At 38.6% G+C, this 19,215-nt stretch overlaps 1 protein-coding gene across 1 annotated transcript in view; it reads left to right on the forward strand.

Annotated features, from left to right (window-relative positions):
* ZC3H12B (zinc finger CCCH-type containing 12B) overlaps positions 1 to 19,215 on the forward strand; it is a 35,331-nt gene that overhangs the window by 3,013 nt on the left and 13,103 nt on the right. Inside the window, exon 2 of the mRNA XM_066182115.1 lies at positions 17,828 to 18,593. Coding sequence (XP_066038212.1) covers positions 17,992 to 18,593 — 602 coding nt within the window. The 5' untranslated portion in view covers positions 17,828 to 17,991. The remainder of the gene's footprint in view (positions 1 to 17,827; positions 18,594 to 19,215) is intronic.

Genomic DNA, 19,215 nt, shown 5'->3' on the forward strand with positions numbered 1-19,215 from the left:
TATTTAATTTTCTTTGGTGGATTATTTTTGACATGGCTTACTAGAAGGCAGATTGATTCACCATGTCAAAATAAAACCTAGGCTTTACGTCATTTGTTGTAGGCCTCTTCTAGAATTTCATTAGGAAATCATTGTACAGTAGAACTAAAGCGTTTTACAAATCCCAGCATAGGCCAAGGTGCTTGTTTGTTACACAGTCAGAATTTAAGAACCTCTTTCTGCATTCATTCCATCTGGAAAGAGACCCTCATCAAGATTAATACCTATTCTTGTTAGCTGACTCGATTTCTCTTGTGATTGAGTGCTGTAACAGGGGCTGAGTATCAACCTTAGGTTATAGCCAAAGATTTAGACTCTTATGTTTGGTGAGGACATCCACAAGAAGTATGCACTCCTTTAATGAGCCCACAGACACCTCAGCCAAATCACATAAAGTCAAAACTAGGTCTGACAATTACAAGCTAAAACCACATGCTATTGCCCCCTCTGACGTGATGCTTTTTCTTTTTTGGTAAGATCAAATACTAGTTTGCATCTCTTTGCCAAGTCTCACCGTTTTCTGATTTCTAGGTTTTCCTGATTTAAAATACAAACAAAAATCCCACCCCTTGAAAAAAAATAATCCATCACACCAAAAAACCTTACCTCCCTCAGGTCTTGTCCATAGGTAGATCTCCCTTTAGAAAGGGAGTGATGAAGTTGCTGGTGCATAGGGATTTGCTGTTTTCATTTTCAAAAGCAGAGTGGTAGGCTTTTTCTCTTGTCGTCTTGATGATGACTTTCCAGCTTCTTCACCTTGGAAATGAGCAGGGTTGCCATTATATGAATAAAGGAATCTTAGCATAAGAGAGTTTGTGTTCTGCTTCCTTCAGGAGGAGATCACTTAGTCCAACACCATGCTTAAGGCAGACTTAATTAGCTGTGTACTGACTTTGTTTTTGCAAAAGCAAGGTAACTGGAGTGAAAATATAGAGTCACAAGATGCCTTCAAGCTCCTCTTGCTGCTTTCCATAAAGGTACTGTTTGATGCATACTGAGTGAGGTGACTTTCTCTGCTTCAGACGTTTTTTTAGTAGTTTCTAAAGTGATTGTTTCAGTTTATCAGAAAGCTTCTATCCTAGTAGGTGAGTCCATCCTGCCTTTTGTTGGATGGCATAGCAAGTGAGGGTCCATCCAGTGTATTGAGGTCTTTAGAAACAGAATACCTTTTTTTCCCAGATTTCTCAAAGGTTGCTTCTGGATGAGAATCTTGGTTAAAGGAACATTTGGTTTAGTCTGTCAAAGTAGTGTTCTAAATTTTCAATTACAAATTGAATTAGTGTAAGTTACGATGATGAGATGCATCACATCCTTGATGTGTCTGACTTAGCTGCAATCACAACTTTTTTTTCCCCTTCACAGAGCATTAATGAGTCATTTATATCTGCAGAGTAGGTAGTACCAAATGGCCTCCTATCAGAATGTGGATTAGGAGAACTAGTGTATTCCTTTGGTCATAGATCCAAATAAATCATCTTGGTTTATAAGGAACTGCCCACAAATAAGCTTTAAGGAGTTACATGTCTGCTTTTATTTTTTTGTAGTGTTGTCAACTGAAGTGTTGCCTTGGTAGGGACAACAGGCCTTTTGAGTAGCAATAATCCTAGCTGTAGCTCCTTAGGATTATTAAAAAGGGAAGATTGGTGGAAAAAGGGTAGAATATATTATTTTTAGAACACCTGTTTTTAAATATGTGTTTACTGGATAATTATTTCCTTTTTTTTTCTGTCTTAGGAAATAATGATTAAATACCTAATGCAACAGAAATACTCCATTTGCTTCCCTTTAGAAGGTCTGTACTTCATACTTGCCTTGTGCTCAGCACTCCCTGTTCTTTCTAGGTTTGGTTAACTCCAAACAGGAATCGTGTAACTTAAGAAAGAGCTAAAATGCTGCTTCTTTTTTAAATAATTCCAACTATTCTGCACCTTTGAATTCATACTTATGAGTATGACAAAATTAATGAAGTTTGAGGCAAGGTGCTTAAATTTTATACTACTTTTGCATTTCTCTTCAGTTCACATGTGATTTGTAGTTCACAAAATTATAGAATATAGTGAGTTGGAGGGGATCTACAAGGATTATCAAAGTCCAACTCCTGGCCCTTCACCGCAAGAATCCCACCGTGTCCATGAGAGTGTTGTCCAAAGGCTCCTTGAGCTCTGAGGCTTGGTATCATGACCACTGTGCTGGAAGCCTGTTCCAGTGCCTGGCCACCCTCAGGGGGAAGAATCTCTTTCTAATATCCAACCTAAACTTCCTCTGTTGACTCCTTCTCAAGCAATTTCCAGTTCTCTATGTGATATGCTTGACACAACTTGCTTTTATGTATAGTCCAATACATATATCAATGATTCCTGTAAGTATTTACTGAAGTAAATTTGAAATACCTCAAACATTGAGCTGTTGCTGTAGTTTTTTAGAACAATTTTTTCAGTTTAACAAAACTCCACAGCATGCTAAGAGTGCAGTAAAAATGAAGACTCTTTCCTACAAAGTTTTCTATTCTGTGGTGTTGTTTCTGTCATGCAGTTTGAGTTAAATTTTGTAGTCATGATCAAAACAAAATGACTTCTTGGCAAGTTTAGATTTGGTAAAAGCTGTGGGTAAAAATGTTTGGTGTAAATATTTGGGCCAAGGGATTGATCACATATTTGCATAGCAAAGAAAACATTGTTTTGTTTAATGTTCCAAATCTACTGTGACCCTAGTATTTCATATATTTTGTTTTGGGTTTTCAGAAGTAGCCATGATTTCTCCAACTTATAGCTAATCAAAATGCTTGTTCTCATTTCCCTGGTGTCTGTTGGTAGGTTCATGTTTTTCTGTTCCAGGCATTTTCTAAAAGGTCTCTAGGTTAATTTCTGAACCCTTTATGAAAGGTGCCACAAATGTTTAGTCATACTCTTGTCAATCTTGCAGGGCGAACACCTAGTGTTTGTGATGTACAAATCCACAGTTTGGGCGGAGTTAAAAAATAAAATGAAGTTCTGAGCACCTTCTTTGAGGTCTTATTTCTGATGCAGCAAAGTACTCTGCTTTTCTGTTTAGTTTCTTGGTTGTTATCGAGAGGTTGAGCATAGTAACATAGTAACTCAGTGCAGTTTCTGCTAAGCTGAATGAGGAAGTTTTCATCAAGGTCAGCCAAAAAAAAGAAAAAATCTAAATTTGAAGCATGTAGCAACTCAGTTGCAAATATGGGATGTTCTTCTTAAGGTTGTTGGCTTGGATTTTTTTAAAGTCGTGATCACTAGAAATGCAGTATTTAATCTAATTTTCCTGAAATAAAAAGACCATTAAAAGGCAGAGTTGTAACTGCTTCCCAGTTACAGTCTGGGAAGTAAGGACTGGCTCTTGAATCTAATTCAGCTGAATGTCTTGTCATTGCTGAAGGATACTCTCACTGTTTCCTGTTCAATAATCCAGCCAAACACCAGTAACTTGCATTCAGCAAAGTTGAAAATGAAAACGAGAAACTTAGGTCCTTAGGGTGGTACTTGCACAATCACTTTCTTGCATGACAATGCTTATATATTTTTGTTTGTCATGATGGTTCTTTCTTGCCTTTGTTCTCCTCTGCACAGGTGCTTTTTTTTTTTTTTTTTTTGAGGGGCACTGTAAACTTGATCTGTGTTTAAGAAACATACTAATTCCTCTCTCAAAAAATTCCCACCCAATCACTTTTCCAGCTGACGTGATGAACCTGTCAACTTCTTCATACCTCTAGGAAGAGCCATGAACAAGTAGGTTCTAGTTAATTAGGTGTTTTGGAGAAGAGTCCATTGCATGATTTCTAGTGTTTCATAGCCACTCGATATTCTCATGATGTTTGGTAATTGCTTGATCTTCTAACTCAGGGGCTTACTTTGTGTCATTGGCAGTGCCCTGCATTTCCATAGTTGTCCAACAGCATTCATAACTTTCTTAAACTGAGCCAACTGTTGTAAAAGATTTTAGGAACAGTGGGCTAGAGCTTGGTGAGGAAGGAAAGCAACCAAACTTTTAAGTGTTTGCAGCATTTGGGAAGGAAGAGCTCTATTTCACTTTTCTGAACTAATCTGTGAAATGTATTGAGTGATGCACTGTCAGAATTAGAATTTACACGAGTATGTATATATGGGCATATCTGTCTATCTGTATTTATTTGTGTGTGCATATGGTGGGTTTTTTTCCATCACTGTTCAGTGTAGACAAGAACTACAATATAGATTGTAGATCAGAAAGGTAAAACCTAGTTGTATTTCTAAAGTAATTTCCAGTTCTATATATTCTGGTGTATGAGTTCCTGAAATTCAGCCCTCTCTGCACAACTGAACTTTTCCTACTATTACAAGTGTTCCACCAGCATTAGTCAAAGAAGAACATCCCCTTCAGGGTTGGGTGGTGGTAACAATTACATTTATCTTAACTGGTGAGTCAACACTGAAAATCTTCCTTTGTCCTTTGCCTCTGTAATAGAAGAGTGCGAAGTCACATTCCTTATTGTTCTTCTCCAAAGATGATTGAAGGAGGGAGAGAGACAGATGGAGAAACAGAAATGGCAAATTTGTTTTCGTTTTAAAATACTTTATCTGAATTGATTCAGAAAGAGGAAGCTTCTAAATAAAGTTTATTACTAACCATAGCTAGCAGGCTGTTTTTCAGTTGCTGTTTCAATATTAATTTTAAGGACAATGTGTTCACTGCTGGTGTAAACAGCTAGTACTTTAGATTTAATGTGTATTAGTGGTTTATTTCAGAGAAGCCATAATAAGTAGAAAAAGTAAAATATTTTTCTTGACACTGTACTGAGTTTCACTCGATAAAAGACTATATACAATATCAGGCCTTTGATTTGTGTAAATTTAAGGTTTCTCTGTTCGTCAAAATGACAGTGTTGAGACTTCCCAGGAATGTGTTGAGACTGACATTGCATAGTGCGATAAGAAAAAAAAAATCATTAAACTGAATCAAAATGCTGTCATTTATATGGCTCTAATTATCAAGGGACTGAAAAGCTTGATCTGCCATTTTAACACTTCTGTTAAAAATGCTGCTTGACTTAGCACATATTTTATGAATACTACTATACATGTCTCTAAACGTATAAATGAACTGCAGATATGTGCTCAGTTCTTAATTTAGACCATATCTAATTTATTAGATTAGAAAGTACGAGAACTATTTGAACATGTATTCTTTTTAAGCATCTTAAAATTAAAGTATTCCTTTTAAATAAGATTCCTCACTCCTCAGCAAGCACAATATTGTAAACACTGTTAATGCCAAATATTTGCATCAAAAAGCAGCTGCTTTTAAAGCTTGTATACCGCTTTTCCTACACTTATATGCATTTTGGACTTTTTATGGAAGCTATATCAGAATGTATATGCTGTACATCTTTGCTGATTTGATGCTTATATGGGTGTTGTTTGCCAAGTATGGAAGCTCTTAGGGCAGTCTTTATAAAACTATATAAAATAGTTGTAAACTGTGACTAAAAATTACGAATATTGTAGTTTTCTAAAAAGCACCAAATTTTGGAGTCACTTTAATATTCAAATGGCCAACTTAAATAGGAAAATTCCCTAAAAAGCCTATTTTGTCCTATTTTCCTACAGTCATGCAACATTTGAAACAGCAAATGAAAATTAAATATTCTAAGATACCACATTTGTTATGTAGTGAAAATAATTCATTCTCATGTTCAAAAATTAAACTAATTCTTGTTGAACTGCAACATATTTGTTATTATGATATGCATTATTATGATATGCATATGTAAAATGTAAGGTATTCTTGTTAATTCTATTGTAAGGTATTCCTATTATTTAAAATAAACAGAAGTATGGAAATCTAGTGGTTCAAGGAGTGCCTACACATGCAAAATGCTACTAATCTTCAGCTCTTTGCCTTTTTATTAAGGACAAGAGATAATTGCCTATGATGTCGCCTTTTCCCCAACCTGGAAATGAAACTCAAGATAATTTTAGTAAGGAGATAATAATATAAAAGGGGATCTTTATTTGGAGGCCTTCAGAGGCTGTTATGGAAAGATGTCCACACAAGCCCAGCCCACACAGGGGTGAGTACATTTTTCTAGGTTTTAGGAAATTAGCATAGTTGATAAAAAGCACCAATTAGGAGGACAGGTGGTGATGCAATGCCCCCCAGGTCAAGCCCCTTCTCTGGAGCCCCCCCTTCAGCACTAGCTGTACTTCGTCCATGAGGATGTATCTGGAAGAGTTGTTCTTGGCCTTGGGTCCCAGGAAGAGTTAAGATCATATGGAGCCTAGTACCATGTGGGGCTCGGAGCTCTGAAATTTGTTTTGTCTTTCTGCTTAAGGAAAGGCCATGGAAAAGTACTGAGAAAACTAGTCATTAATACAATAGGCTACAAATATATGTGTGAAGAATACAGAGAACATATAAAAGAAAAAAAGGCAAAACCTATTCGCCCCCTTTTTTTAGAGACTAACAAGACTCGAGTCTCTACTCCCTATTTAACCACACTACTGGTTTATGCAACCAGGTATCTTACTTGTTGTAATACAGATGCCAACTGTAACTACAGCTACTATGAATACATTTTCATCCAGGCTTCGTTTGGTATGAATGTATTGAAGATACTCAAGGTTCAATGAGTTTCTTTGAGAGCTACCTGGTGTAGAATGAGTTCACTTTGAAATTTCAGCCAAATCCTTAGCAATTCTTTCCCTCTGATCTGCATAAGAACAACTGGTGTTAATTATTTTTTGGTTAGTAGGAAATTAAGAGCCATCCTGTTTTGTCAATAGCCTTAATATGATCAAATATTATATTTGGAATCACAGCCCCATAGACACAGGCCTGATCTTTATCTAGGGGCAAAACTTAGCAGGCCAAATTTTTATATCCAACACCCCTCTGACAGGTTGTTCTTATGAAGAGTTTTTGGATACATTTTGGACTAGAGCTACATGCAAATCTTTAGGGCCAAATCTGAATCATCGTTACCAACTGTGCAGATAAGAGGCACAAAAGAACAATTTAAATCACATAATCTTGATTTGTATCAGTCTTTGTTTTCCACTTGTTTCAGGAACAGATGTCTTCTTAAGTCTGTAGCAGTGAATTCAGGGTTCTTTTTCAGCACCTCTGGTTTTGGTGAGGGTAGTCAGGGCTTGAAGTGGCCCCTTCCACTTAGCTTGTAAAATTACCGTCTTTCCATTTAACATAGACTGAGTCTCCAGGCTTTGAACAGATGGGCAGGTGTGTCCGGATAACATGACGAATCTCTGGAGCTTCTGCAAAGTGTAACTTAAAAGCTGTTAAATACCTCAGCAAGTCAATTTTCCCCTCATATGGATTTCTCCCATAATATGCACAATTTGATATGGCCTGCCATACAATATTTTATGAGGATTGATGTTGTCTCTGCCTTGATTGCATTCACATTCTCAGCAAGGCTATAGGCAAGACTTGAACCCATGTCATGGATGTTTCTGACAAATTTTCCCAATCTGTATTCTGAGGGTTCCATTCACACATTCAGCTTTACTACTCATCTGGGATGTATAGGGAATTTACAGATTCCAAACAATTCCCAACATTTGACTAATTTCCCTGTTCACTGAGGGGCCAACCCCAAAGGAACCCCAGACCTCTGGAATTATATGACTGAGAAAAACTTTCACCACCTCCCTTGCTGTGTTAGTGCAACAGGGTTAAGCTTTAGACCATCCACTAAAGGTGTCAACTAACACAAGTACATACATGTTTCTTTCTTTGCTGGGTAACTCAGCAGAATCTATTTGCCAATAGTCCCCAGGAAAATCTCCTGCCTCTGTTATTTTTAACACAACTCTTTTGCCTGTGTTTGGGTTGTTTTTGGTGTAATAGTCTGTTCACTTTCCTTGATTTCAGCCTTTGTGCCAGAAAACTGATGGTCCTTTAAATCACACTTTGAAGCAAACCTTGACAAATCAATTTCCTTCTGTGGCACCACTGTTAAGATGCCTTTTTCTGCAGCCCCTTTTAATATTTCATCAGCAAAATTATTCTTTAATTCAGGAGTTGTTTTCCTGTTTTGCTGAGCTTTGCAATGCATAACAGCTATTTCTCTGTATTCCCAGATATTCTGTAGCAGTGCATAGGTCTGTTCAGAGTGTTCAATTCTATTACCTTGAATAGTTGCCAGTCTTTTGCAAGCAGTCAGATACATTATCGGTTAGTGTTGGGAACAGAGACATATCAGGAATTAACAGCAAACACTTTCAGAATAGCATTGACCGGTTTTAGTAACACGGCATAGGGTACATGTCGCTGATGTTCACAGAACAAACTTACAGTGGGTTGCATGCAGCTGTTGGATGTAGCAATTCTTGGCTGCTGGTTGGATGCAGCAATTCTCAGTTGCTGACTTCTCCAGTTCTGCAGTTCCTTTGCAAGCTGATTTCTGAATATAGTTGGGCTGTGCCTTAAACCCTCAGGCAGGACTGTCTTGGTGAGCTGGCGCTTTTTCCCTATTTTGGGATTCTTCCATGTAGTAGCACAGAGTCTTTGACCTTTCTTATTCACAGGGATGCAGGAGAAGGTACTTTAAAAATTAAATTCAGTAAACCGTCCTAAACTGTCTGTTATTCTCCTTTTGCAAAACTCCAATGGATCCTTCTTAGGAGAGTTCGGCAAACAGAGAAACTGATAAATCACCCAGCGTTTTCCTAATTCATATTTTAAAGGTTGGAAGAAAGGTCTCATTTCTCTTAGCCCTCTGGCACTATCAGCCCTTACAGTATCTTAGCTCAGTTTCCATTCTATAGCCTGGTTTAAGGGAGCCTGAAAAACAACCTTTTTTTTTTTTTTTTTTTTTTTTTGCGCTCGCTGTTTCCCTTTTGAGTGCTCAGCAGCGCAGACAAAGAGCGCTCGCTGCCCTCGGCACGGGACGGGAACACCCCGCGCTCGGGCCGTGCCGCTGCTTACAGCGGCTCTGGGGTCTCTCTGAAACAAAACTCTTTATTGCGGGAACTGCGATAGAGTCATTCCTGCCTACAAACGTGACATTAGCTTCCTCGAGGGACTCAACTCTGCCTTTTCCCCGGCCTCCCCCAGCAGCAAAATCGGTGCCGCCCAGGGGGGTTAGTCTCCCGCCCGCAGATTTCACACTCCTGGCTGCGCAGTGGCGGCCCCCTCCTCAAGGAGCAGGGGAGAAGCGGTGGCCCCGGTCCCGCTCCGCCGCCCCATGCCCCGGCCATCACCGGGCACCGGCAGGAGTCACCTCGGCTCCTGTCAGAGCGGCTGTTCTTCTCCGTCCGTCCCGGGAGCCGCCCCTACCCTAAAATCTTGGAAGAAACTTTCCGCAGATGGAACATAGGAAGTGGGGGCGCTTCCCCCCTTCCCTGGCATGGCGCGAGCCCAGCTTTTCCCGGCCGCTCCACAAAACCTGTAGGAAGTGGGGATCTCTCCCCCTCCTCTTCCATTCTGTAGGCAGTGGGGGTCTCTCCTCCTCCTCCCGCCAACCTGTAGGAAGTGGGGACCCTTCCCCCGCTTCCCATCAAGGAGTGGGCCAGGCCTCCCCCGGCCGCTCCGCGCCCAGGTCAATTCTGAATTTAAAACCCGCGTGTAAAAACCCGAAATAAACTTTGGCATTGTAATTTGCTTTTCTCCACCAACGAACGATCTCGGCCAGTGGCAAACACAGGCACACATGCGCAAGCCCCGCCTCTCCCCAGCCGATCTGGGGCAGATTGGAAAAGCGGTGAAAGAAAAAAAAAAAAACCTTGAGAAACAACTCCAAATTCAAATTCCCCCACCGGCATGCCGGATTGTCCCGGGATTGCTAGCAATTACTGTCCTTAAACAGGCACATAATACACACATAGATACGAACTACACACTACACAACAAAAAGAACTACCTTTATATTACCTTCTGCAGGATCTTGGAGCCATGGTATCTCAACATCAGGCCGCTGCACGAAATTCTTAAGATTGCCGGGAGGAAAGAATTCCTTGCAGGATGTTGTCGGTCCGGAGGAAGGGTAGCAGGTTCTCATGTGTCATCTGGGTGTGTCAGAATAACTCTTGTCTTTTGCCCAACCTGGAAATGAAACTCGAGATAATTTTAGTAAGGAGATAATATAAAAGGGGATCTTTATTTGGAGGCCTTCAGAGGCAGTTATAGAAAGATGTCCATAAAAGCCCAGCCCACCTGCTGGAGTCCAGAGCATTCCTCTGGGCTCACTGGGAGGCCACAGACCTCAGCAGAGAGGTTTGGAACTCGAGCAAGAGGGTCTTGCATCTGTACAGGAGGGTCATGGAGCTGTACAGGGGGGTTGTAGTAGACCCTGGCACAGAGCCCAGGAGGACACTGCCTTTGATTTCAGCCCATGGCAACGGCTTCCAACATTGAGAGAAGAATTACAAACCACAAAGGTGTGAAAACAGTAGTTTAGCTTAGCAGAGGGTGAAAAATTATGTAGTTTTGAGTTTCTAGAATATAAGTACATGGGGGACAAGATAGAGGATTTAGGGTGGTGCCCTGAGTTCTTCCTTCTTCTCCCCTGGCCTCCATCTTCTGGTGACGGTGGCACAAAGTAGTTTAAGGAGATTGGGTCAGAGTGGAGTTGGCCCCTTTAGTATAGGTAATAGGCATTGGAACATAACTGTAAATAGGTGATACGTAATTTTCTGTATAAAGGGGCTGCGACGTCCCATTGCAGCAGGAGTCGCCATGTGTCCTAGCCGCTGTTCAGATCTCGGCTGGGCACAGAGAACATTGTGAGATATGAAATAATAAGCAACATGAGAAGTCAAGAAAACAAGACCTTGAAGACTCTGCTTCTTTCTTGCGACCTGGCTCAGGGCTTTCAGAGGCAAAAAGACTCTTAACCACCTAAATCTCAGGTGAAGAGCCAAACCCGAGACCCACCCAGGGGTGAGTACATTTTTTTAGGTTTTAGGAAATTATCATAGTTGATAAAAAGCACCAATTACGAGGACAGGTGGTGATGCAATTCCCCCCCCCCCCAGGTCAAGCGTCTTCTCTGGAGGCCTCCCTTCAGCACTAGTTGTACTTTGTCCATGAGGATATGTCTGGAAGAGTTGTTCTTGGCCTTGGGTCCCAGGAAGAGCCAAGATCATCTGGAGCCTTGTACCTTGTGGGGCCTGGAGCTTTGGAATTTGTTTTGTCTTTCTGCTTAAGGAAAGGCCATGGAAAAGTACTGAGAAAACTAGTCATTAATACAATAGGCTACAAATATATGTGTGAAGAATACAGAGAACATATAAAAGAAAAAAAGGCAAAACCTAAATGGCATCAATAATGTCATGCAGCACAACTCTTCTGATTTTTTAATTCATTCTGAAATACCCAATTGTTAATTTTAGAATATTTCGCTGCTTCTCTTCAGTTGTGAATCTGTCCCAGCAGATGTGTACTACCTAAGTGTGTAATTAGAATGAGAAAAAGTTACCCTTTTTATTTATGACTCATATTTGAACACTTTCTTAGTAGATAAAGTATTTCACTAGCTCAGAAAATATTCAAAGCAGCAGGCAGCAATGTGTAATATCTGCGCTGCTTCTGAGATAAGAATACAACAAGATAATTGTGTCTTCAATGCCATGTAAACACTGATATTGAGCTGTGTTACCTTCTTCATAAGTACTGTAGAAATGCAATTTTCAAAATCAAGGGCTAATCCAAAATCCAGGGTCATTTATGCATCTTGGTCTGCTCCTGGTCTGTGTCCTCTGACGATAACTACTGCCTAACAAATACTGTTCTGTCACATTCCTGAAGATGTGTGCAATGCATTTCAGTGCTGGTGGGTTTGTTGGGATTTTGTGTATGTGCACTGCAGGCTCAAATCACAATGCCTTTAAAACGGCAATTAGTCATGTGTTGGGGAACTTCTTAAAGGTCAGAAAAAATGTACTTGGGAAGTGCTTTAGAGTAACCACTGGCCTGTGCTGTAGCACAGTGCAATGCTTGAGGTCCTGTTGACTGTAGTGTCCCTGAGCACTATTTAAAATAATTCTTTAAAAGTCTTCTCTTTCTCTTTGTCTCTACTTATTTATATTGTTTCCATGGACTCTTTAGACAGTAGTTGGTGTGCATGTAACAAGGAAGTTGTCAACTTTTCTGTTAGTAGGCTTATACACTGTCTACACTCTAATTGTGAGGCATAGCTGTAGATAAATCTGTATGCCAGCCTGATAAATTATTTAGTTGTGAAAGCGATAGATCGGGTGTCATTTGTAGAACAAGCAACCTGGGACCATGATAAGTTCACCCAACTGCTGTTGAGGTCTGTGTTGCTCTTCCTGTCAGAACTGGAGACATGAAAATTAGTTTGGATAGACGTCTTTGTGTACTTCAGTCAGCTTCTGATCATGTAGAAACAGCCACAGTAATCAAAGGCTTGGCTGTTGTTTAGAACAGCCTCCTTCCAGAAAGATACCTCTTCCTTCTACACATAGGTGCATGCTAATGATAAGTTAGTGAAATGAAGAGTACATGGAGACACTAAGATAATAAAATTCATGCTGAAGTCATGGAGGGAATAACCTAATTTTCTTAATAAAAAACCACACCCTTTAAAAACATTATTGTCAAGTTGTTTATTTGGCTTTGTTTGCTTTATTGAGACAGTTTAGGAAAAACCAAAGGAGAAACCTGCCAATATTTATTCCCTGCTGTGTATGTGGAACTCTCCTAGATGTAACGATTTCAGATGTCATTTTTCAGTTAGATTTTTTTTCCTTGGGGAGCTATTTTAAAAAAACCCTCCACTGATTAGCTACATGTATCTCAAAAGTACACAAAGTAAAACAAACAAACCTATCCCTCCTTAAAATAAATAGTATAGAATCATTGTTAAGTATTTCTTATCCAGAAATATATTTGAGATGGAAAAATATTTGAGAGAGGTGTTTGAGAAAATACACAAGTTGGGGTTTTTTATTTTAATTTTGCATTTTAGTATCTGCAGTGACAGAAAAAAAAGTAAAAATGCTTAAAAGTTGGTGAAAGAAGTTGATAAAATGTTTTATTTAAAGGTTGTTCTTCAAAGTAGGTGTGCATATCATATAATTGCACCTTTGAAGGGCTTGGCTCAGAGGACATTGAGATGTTGGAAAGGCAGTAAAAAGAAGCTGTTTAATCCATTCTTTAACCTGAGTTTCTATTGGTCCTTCGGAAATGGACAGGCTTGGAATAGAGTATTTCTAGCACCAGCTCTTTAGTAGTCATTGTCATTTGATGTATAGTGATTGTTGAATAATTTGCAAGTGTTTTCATTTATATTACAGCACTTCATTACTGTGCAGATATTTTCTTTCTTTTTTAATACCATCAAAGTTGAAGAGATGATTTCAACTTGGCCCCTTATGAACAAAATATACATGGTTTTGTCTGAGTCTTTTTTCTGAATCACATTATCAGTTCTACTAGTTGCTCGTGACTGTGCTGAAAGAGGTGTTTAGGAAGAAAACTTGGTTGGTTGCTTAGCAGCAAGCATCATGAGAATTAAAATTTTAAAGCTGCAGTGTTTGTATTTCTGAGTTGTAATAGCTTTAAATTAGAAATTCATAATAGCTTTCTTTTCATTCCTTTAAGCGTGTGTTCATATTTGGCTTGTCTTTGGGGGGAATGTAACTCATGATAAACAAATTCTGAAATTTTAGTGAGAAAGCGTAGCTGTTCATGATCTGCAAGATGAGGTTTGATTCTATCTTTGAAAATATTTTCTAATTTGTTTCTCAATTTTGTAGCTATAAGCAAAATCAAGCATTACTCAAACTATTTATGTTTTATTAATTTTTGTTCTGAGTTTGGTTGAAAGAAGATTTAATAAAAGATAATTTAACTCAGTGTGATAACTCCTTACTGCATCTATATTAACTTTAAAAAGTATTCAGTATAAGCAGCAAGGGAAAAAAATGGAAAATTATTCACAAGGGTGGATCTATTAACCGCTAATTAGTGGGGATTTTTTCCCTGCATAAACTCCCTAAGTGTCCCCACAAAACACTACATTCTAAAGATGTCTGGACAAACAGTACCATACTGTTCCATGTGGTTTTTCTGATATTCTGGCCTGTCATCATAATTCTAGATTCTATATTCATTGTGCAAGGGACTGTATGGTCAAAGTAGCCTTGGAACTGATAGAGATCCCTAGGAACAACTGTACTACCACTACTAAATAATACAGATCAGAAAGGAAAGAAATTCACTATTATTGTCAGTACTCTGCAAGATGACATTTGAATTTCTGAGAAGTACAGTGTGCAAAAACAAATAAACAAACTATACTGTTGTTGCTCCTGGGTATTTTTTTTTTTTTTTTAAAGTCTAAATGCTAGTGTGTTAATTGCATAAATATGTTCCTGCTGACTGGAAGTGATCTTGGAGATGAGGCTATAATTATGGTTGTTGTTTTCTCATGTATCAAAGGAATTACTGAATTTGTCACTTAAAGTGGGAAATAGAAGGAATATTAATAACCAGGAGTTGTTTTGGGTGTGGAAAATACAAGCTACCAAATAGTCTTTTATTAAAGAAAAAGTTTTCTATTTTCGCACATATTTTCTTTAAGACTGTATGTATACAAATTATGTATATTACATACAGACTATCACTTGTCTTTTTTTGTAGAAAAATTTAGTGGTGATTTGGCCAATTAAAAAAATTAAGCCATAAAGTTATTGTTAGAAAATAAATTGAAGGCATATTGCCTTAGCAGAAATTTGAAGATTTATGGCACTGCGTGAACTGTGTGCTCTGTTCAGTTACTGGAAACAAAGATAGGCTTTAAACTCAATAACAAGGATACATTATTTCAGATGTTAAGTTTTTTACATTGTAGTTTTGCATTTTGCACTTTATTTAATTTTTTTCAAATAAAGCTAAAATTACAGTGTTTGGGTACAACATGATATTTGAGAAATGTGTGTAATATTAATGTAATATTTAATTTTATATTTAAGAACTGCAATATAATTTTTTTTTATGTATCAAGCTTTTGCTATTTGAACCTTGTCTCATCTCTTATTTATTATGATGCTAGAATATAATTTGATTATCTTCTCAGTCACAGTTCATTCACCTGTATGGAAAACATTTGACGTGTAACAAATTACCTTAAGAAGTTCAAACAGCAGAAATGCAGATATTTATCTACACATAGTACTAAAAATGCATCTTGCCTGAAATGTTTGTAATAAACTGATACAATGTGTGATAAAAACTCATCTTCAGAACAACAAAGGAACTTTGGATTACAATGGCCAGCACGAGAACTCCAGCAACACAGAGAAATGGTGGCCCAGCACAGGCTTCTCTGGGAGCTGTTAGGGAGAGCTCCCAGCCCTGTGCTGAGGGGGTGACACCCATCACCATGGGCCTGGGGCTGCCTGGGCCATCTCACAGACAGCTGGGGGATGCAAGGGAAAAGGGTTTAGTGACTGCATATGACTTAGTCTGGGTAGACATCAAAGTCGTTGTAGGGGTCAGGGGAGAGGATGGAGGTTTCAAAATGGTGAGTTGAACAAAAGCCAAATTCTTGTGACATTGTACTTAGAGAGATGACAGCTGGGAAAGAAGAGTGGAACTCTTTAAACTTGGATGAACAGAATCATGCTGTTCTTTACCCTGTGCCAAAGAAGTACAGTCTCAATAATTTGAAAAAAAATTAGTCTTGCCACATATGTTGTAGAGCATTCCTTCATTGGAATATTTTGTAAGCTGCAGGTGCAATGTGCTGATAACCTTGGTTTTTAACCTTCTTTTATAATATTTTTTATATAACCCTTTTTTTTTAAAGTGTTGGCAAGGCACAAGGTTATGTATGAGACCTAATTAAAATCCATTCCAGGTTAAGCTATTAATACATCTATGTTGGCAAGTACTTGGGTTGTAAATATACTGCTATTAGTGCTATGTGAGACAAAAATCACTTGGAATGAAAATAGAGAGTACTGTAAAAATAATACCTAAGTACTTAGAGGGATACTCTTTGTATAAATGACATGAAAGAACAGCAGTTTTTAAAGTCTTAAACCTAACTAGTCAAGACTGGAATTGACATTCAAACGCAAGGAAACTGTTTTTATTTCATATGGCATAAAGAACTTGGACTATCACAGAATCCTTGAGGTTGGGAAAAACCCTCCAGGATCATTGAGTCCAACCTTTGACCAGTCCCCACCTTGGCCAATAGACCAGAGCACTGAGTGCCACATCCAGTTGTTTTTTTGATCACCTCCATGCATAGTGACTCCACTGCCTCCCTGGACAGTCAAATCCAATGCTTGACAACCCTTTCTGTGAAGAAATTCTTCCTGATGTCCAACCTAAATGTCCCCTGGCACAGCTTGATGCCATTTCCTCTTGTCCTAATCCTGGTTGCCTGGGGGAAAAGACTGACCCCCACCTGGGTACAACCTCCTTTCAGGAAGTGGTAGACAGTGATAAGATGTCCCCTGACCCTCCTTCTCTCCAGGCTGACAAAATATAAAACGAATATATGAAAACACAAAAAAAAAAAAAATTCTTTATTAAAAAATAGTCTTGATTGGTCAAGTCAGTCAATTGGTCAAGTCTGAAAACTTGACCTTTTAGGGGATTTTTTTAGGTCCAAGTAGTTATCATTTTACTAAGGAAATTAGGCTTTTGAGCAGCTGTCTCTGCATGTGTGTACATTTTTGTTTGCATAAATTGGAGTGCAGTCTGGTAGTCTGTTTTCCTGTTTATGGTAATTATATATTACTTTAGAAAGGTAATTATATATTACTTTAGAAAGGTTTTTCAGGTTAATAATCTTAGTTTCACTTTGAGGCAATTTTAGGGGGTTTGGTTGTTGTTAGGCCAATATAGACCTGTTTCAGAGATCTTTTGACATTTTTATGATTTTGCTTATCAAATTTTATCACTCTTCTACACCTGTTGTTCTCTGAAATATTCCCATAGGTAACAGAAACCCGCCATTTAATGTAGGGAAATAGTCAAGAAAAAAACCTTTCTAAGATTTACTAACAGAGCTTTGAACTAGATTCATCAGGGGAAGGGGTGTGTTTCTGAGTGTCAGAGAGGAACCAGGAAACACCAGCACTCTAGAAAGCAGCAGGGAAACTCTTGTAAATTGTCTCAAAGGAATTAGGGATGACCTCTCACAAATGGTGAAGAGGCCATTCTATGATTCTGTGAGTGGTGTATTAGGTGCTGTGATTTTCTGCATCTTATTACCTAGAACCAAAGGATATGAAAACTTAAAATGAATAAGCTTTGACTTATATGCACACTGGTAATGCTTTTAATTTTCTTTCATGGCTTACATTATTTTGTTAAATTTCTGTTTTGTTTTCCAGAAGATACTTTTACTAGGTAAACATATTGGTTCTGATAGTAAATCTTGAGGCTGAAATGATTCATGTTAAATTTTATGCATACTGGAACACTGTACAGTTGTTCCTAGTGTAGACAGGTTGTTCTTGCAGTAGAAGACAGGTTTCTAGTGGAAATGATGGCTTACCCTTTTCTGTTTTATTATTTCTAAATATTACTGAGATAATCCATTTATTCCAGCTCTACATTTATTGTGTGGGAATTGTCATTTTTTTTTGTAGGTAGAGTAACTGAGGGACGGAAAGAGAGTTTTATTTGTGATTACAGAGACAGTGTAATTATATGCTTTATTATAATCAGTTTACATAGAAATGTGAATCACTGGGGACATCTACTGACTTGTAAACAAAATTATTGTAATTGAATATTTTGCAGAATTGATCAAAACCTAATTTTTAATTTTTTTTTCTTTTTTTTTAAGGAACTTCATGTTGGTGTTGCTTATGCCAGAATATAGTAAACAAGGCAAATTATCTCCAGCCTTGTGTAAACTTTTAATTGGCCAACATGATGCAATTGAGTATGAATTCCTGGTGGCTTTGGAAATGAAAGAGAACTGAGCGCTCTGGCTGGAAGTTGAACGTGATGACGGCCTGGTCTATGGTAGGGAAGCTGAAAATGGAGAAGAGGCACTCCAGAGAAGACAGAAATGTGGAACAAGATGCGGGGGAATGCAGTGCTGAATCTGAGGAATGGACGAGCTCAGAAAGTGAACCTGAGCAACCATACTTCAGAAGCAGTGCTCAGTGGAGAGAAAAGGAGGTTTCCACCAAACCGCATCGGCCACTCTGCCGGTCCCCATGTCTGGATCGCCCAAGTTTTTCACAAAGCAGTATCACACAAGACTTGAAGCTAGATGAATGCAAAACAAATTTGGACAAGGAATACCAAGCTAAAATGGATTTTGCTTTAAAGCTTGGGTATGCAGGAGATCAGATCCAGGCTGTACTGAAGAAGTTGGGAGCAGATGCACTCATCAATGATGTTCTAGCAGAGCTTGTGAGACTTGGCAACAAAAGTGAATCAGAGGGACAAAGCACTGCCAGCAGTACCACTGGTACTCTGGTGCCAAGAGGCCCTTGCCCAAAGGAAATAGCAAGCCCTGAATTGTCACTGGAAGATGAAGTGGTGGATAACAGTGATAACTTGAGGCCAATTGTCATTGATGGAAGCAATGTTGCTATGAGGTGGGTCTCCCTGTCGCAATATTTGAAAATAAGAAATCATTAAAATATTTAAGAAAATAAACAATATTGATGGCAAAGTAATTCAGACTATTACAGTGACAATACATTTTATGGACTTTTATTGTATTGGATAATACAACAATACATTTTATGGACTCTTTAGTCTAGACTTTTAATTTTGCTGTTACTCCTTTATATGTAATCCATATTGCAGTTCTCTCGCCCTTGTTTTATATCCAAGTTCTCACCTCAGATCTTTTGTTCAAGCAATGTATTTGTAGTGTGCTTTTGTGTGGATGGGTTTAGTATGTTGAAGTCCTTGAACAATACTGAAAATAGTTCCTGGACATTAAAGGAAAGTAACCAAGTAGGGTAGAAAAACTTAGTTCTTTCTAAAGTGGCAAGCAGTGTATGGTAATGAAATGTAGTGAATTCATGAATTCATGGTATTTGTGCTCTTGATGGTTGAGCCTGCTCAGTATTCAAAGCAATTTAGCTGTGTCAGAGCAGGGATAATGCATGAGCTAAACTGCTGGCCTGCATGGCTAGGTTGCTTGCCCCACCTCAAGTACTGAGTGCAGTTTTGGGCATCCAAAGGAGGGCCATGAGGATGGGGAAGGAT

The sequence above is a fragment of the Chamaea fasciata genome, unplaced genomic scaffold (assembly GCF_029207755.1).
Source record: "Chamaea fasciata isolate MVZ Bird 193981 ecotype frontalis unplaced genomic scaffold, bChaFas1.0.hap1 SCAF_4, whole genome shotgun sequence".
Taxonomy (NCBI): Eukaryota; Metazoa; Chordata; class Aves; order Passeriformes; family Sylviidae; genus Chamaea; species Chamaea fasciata.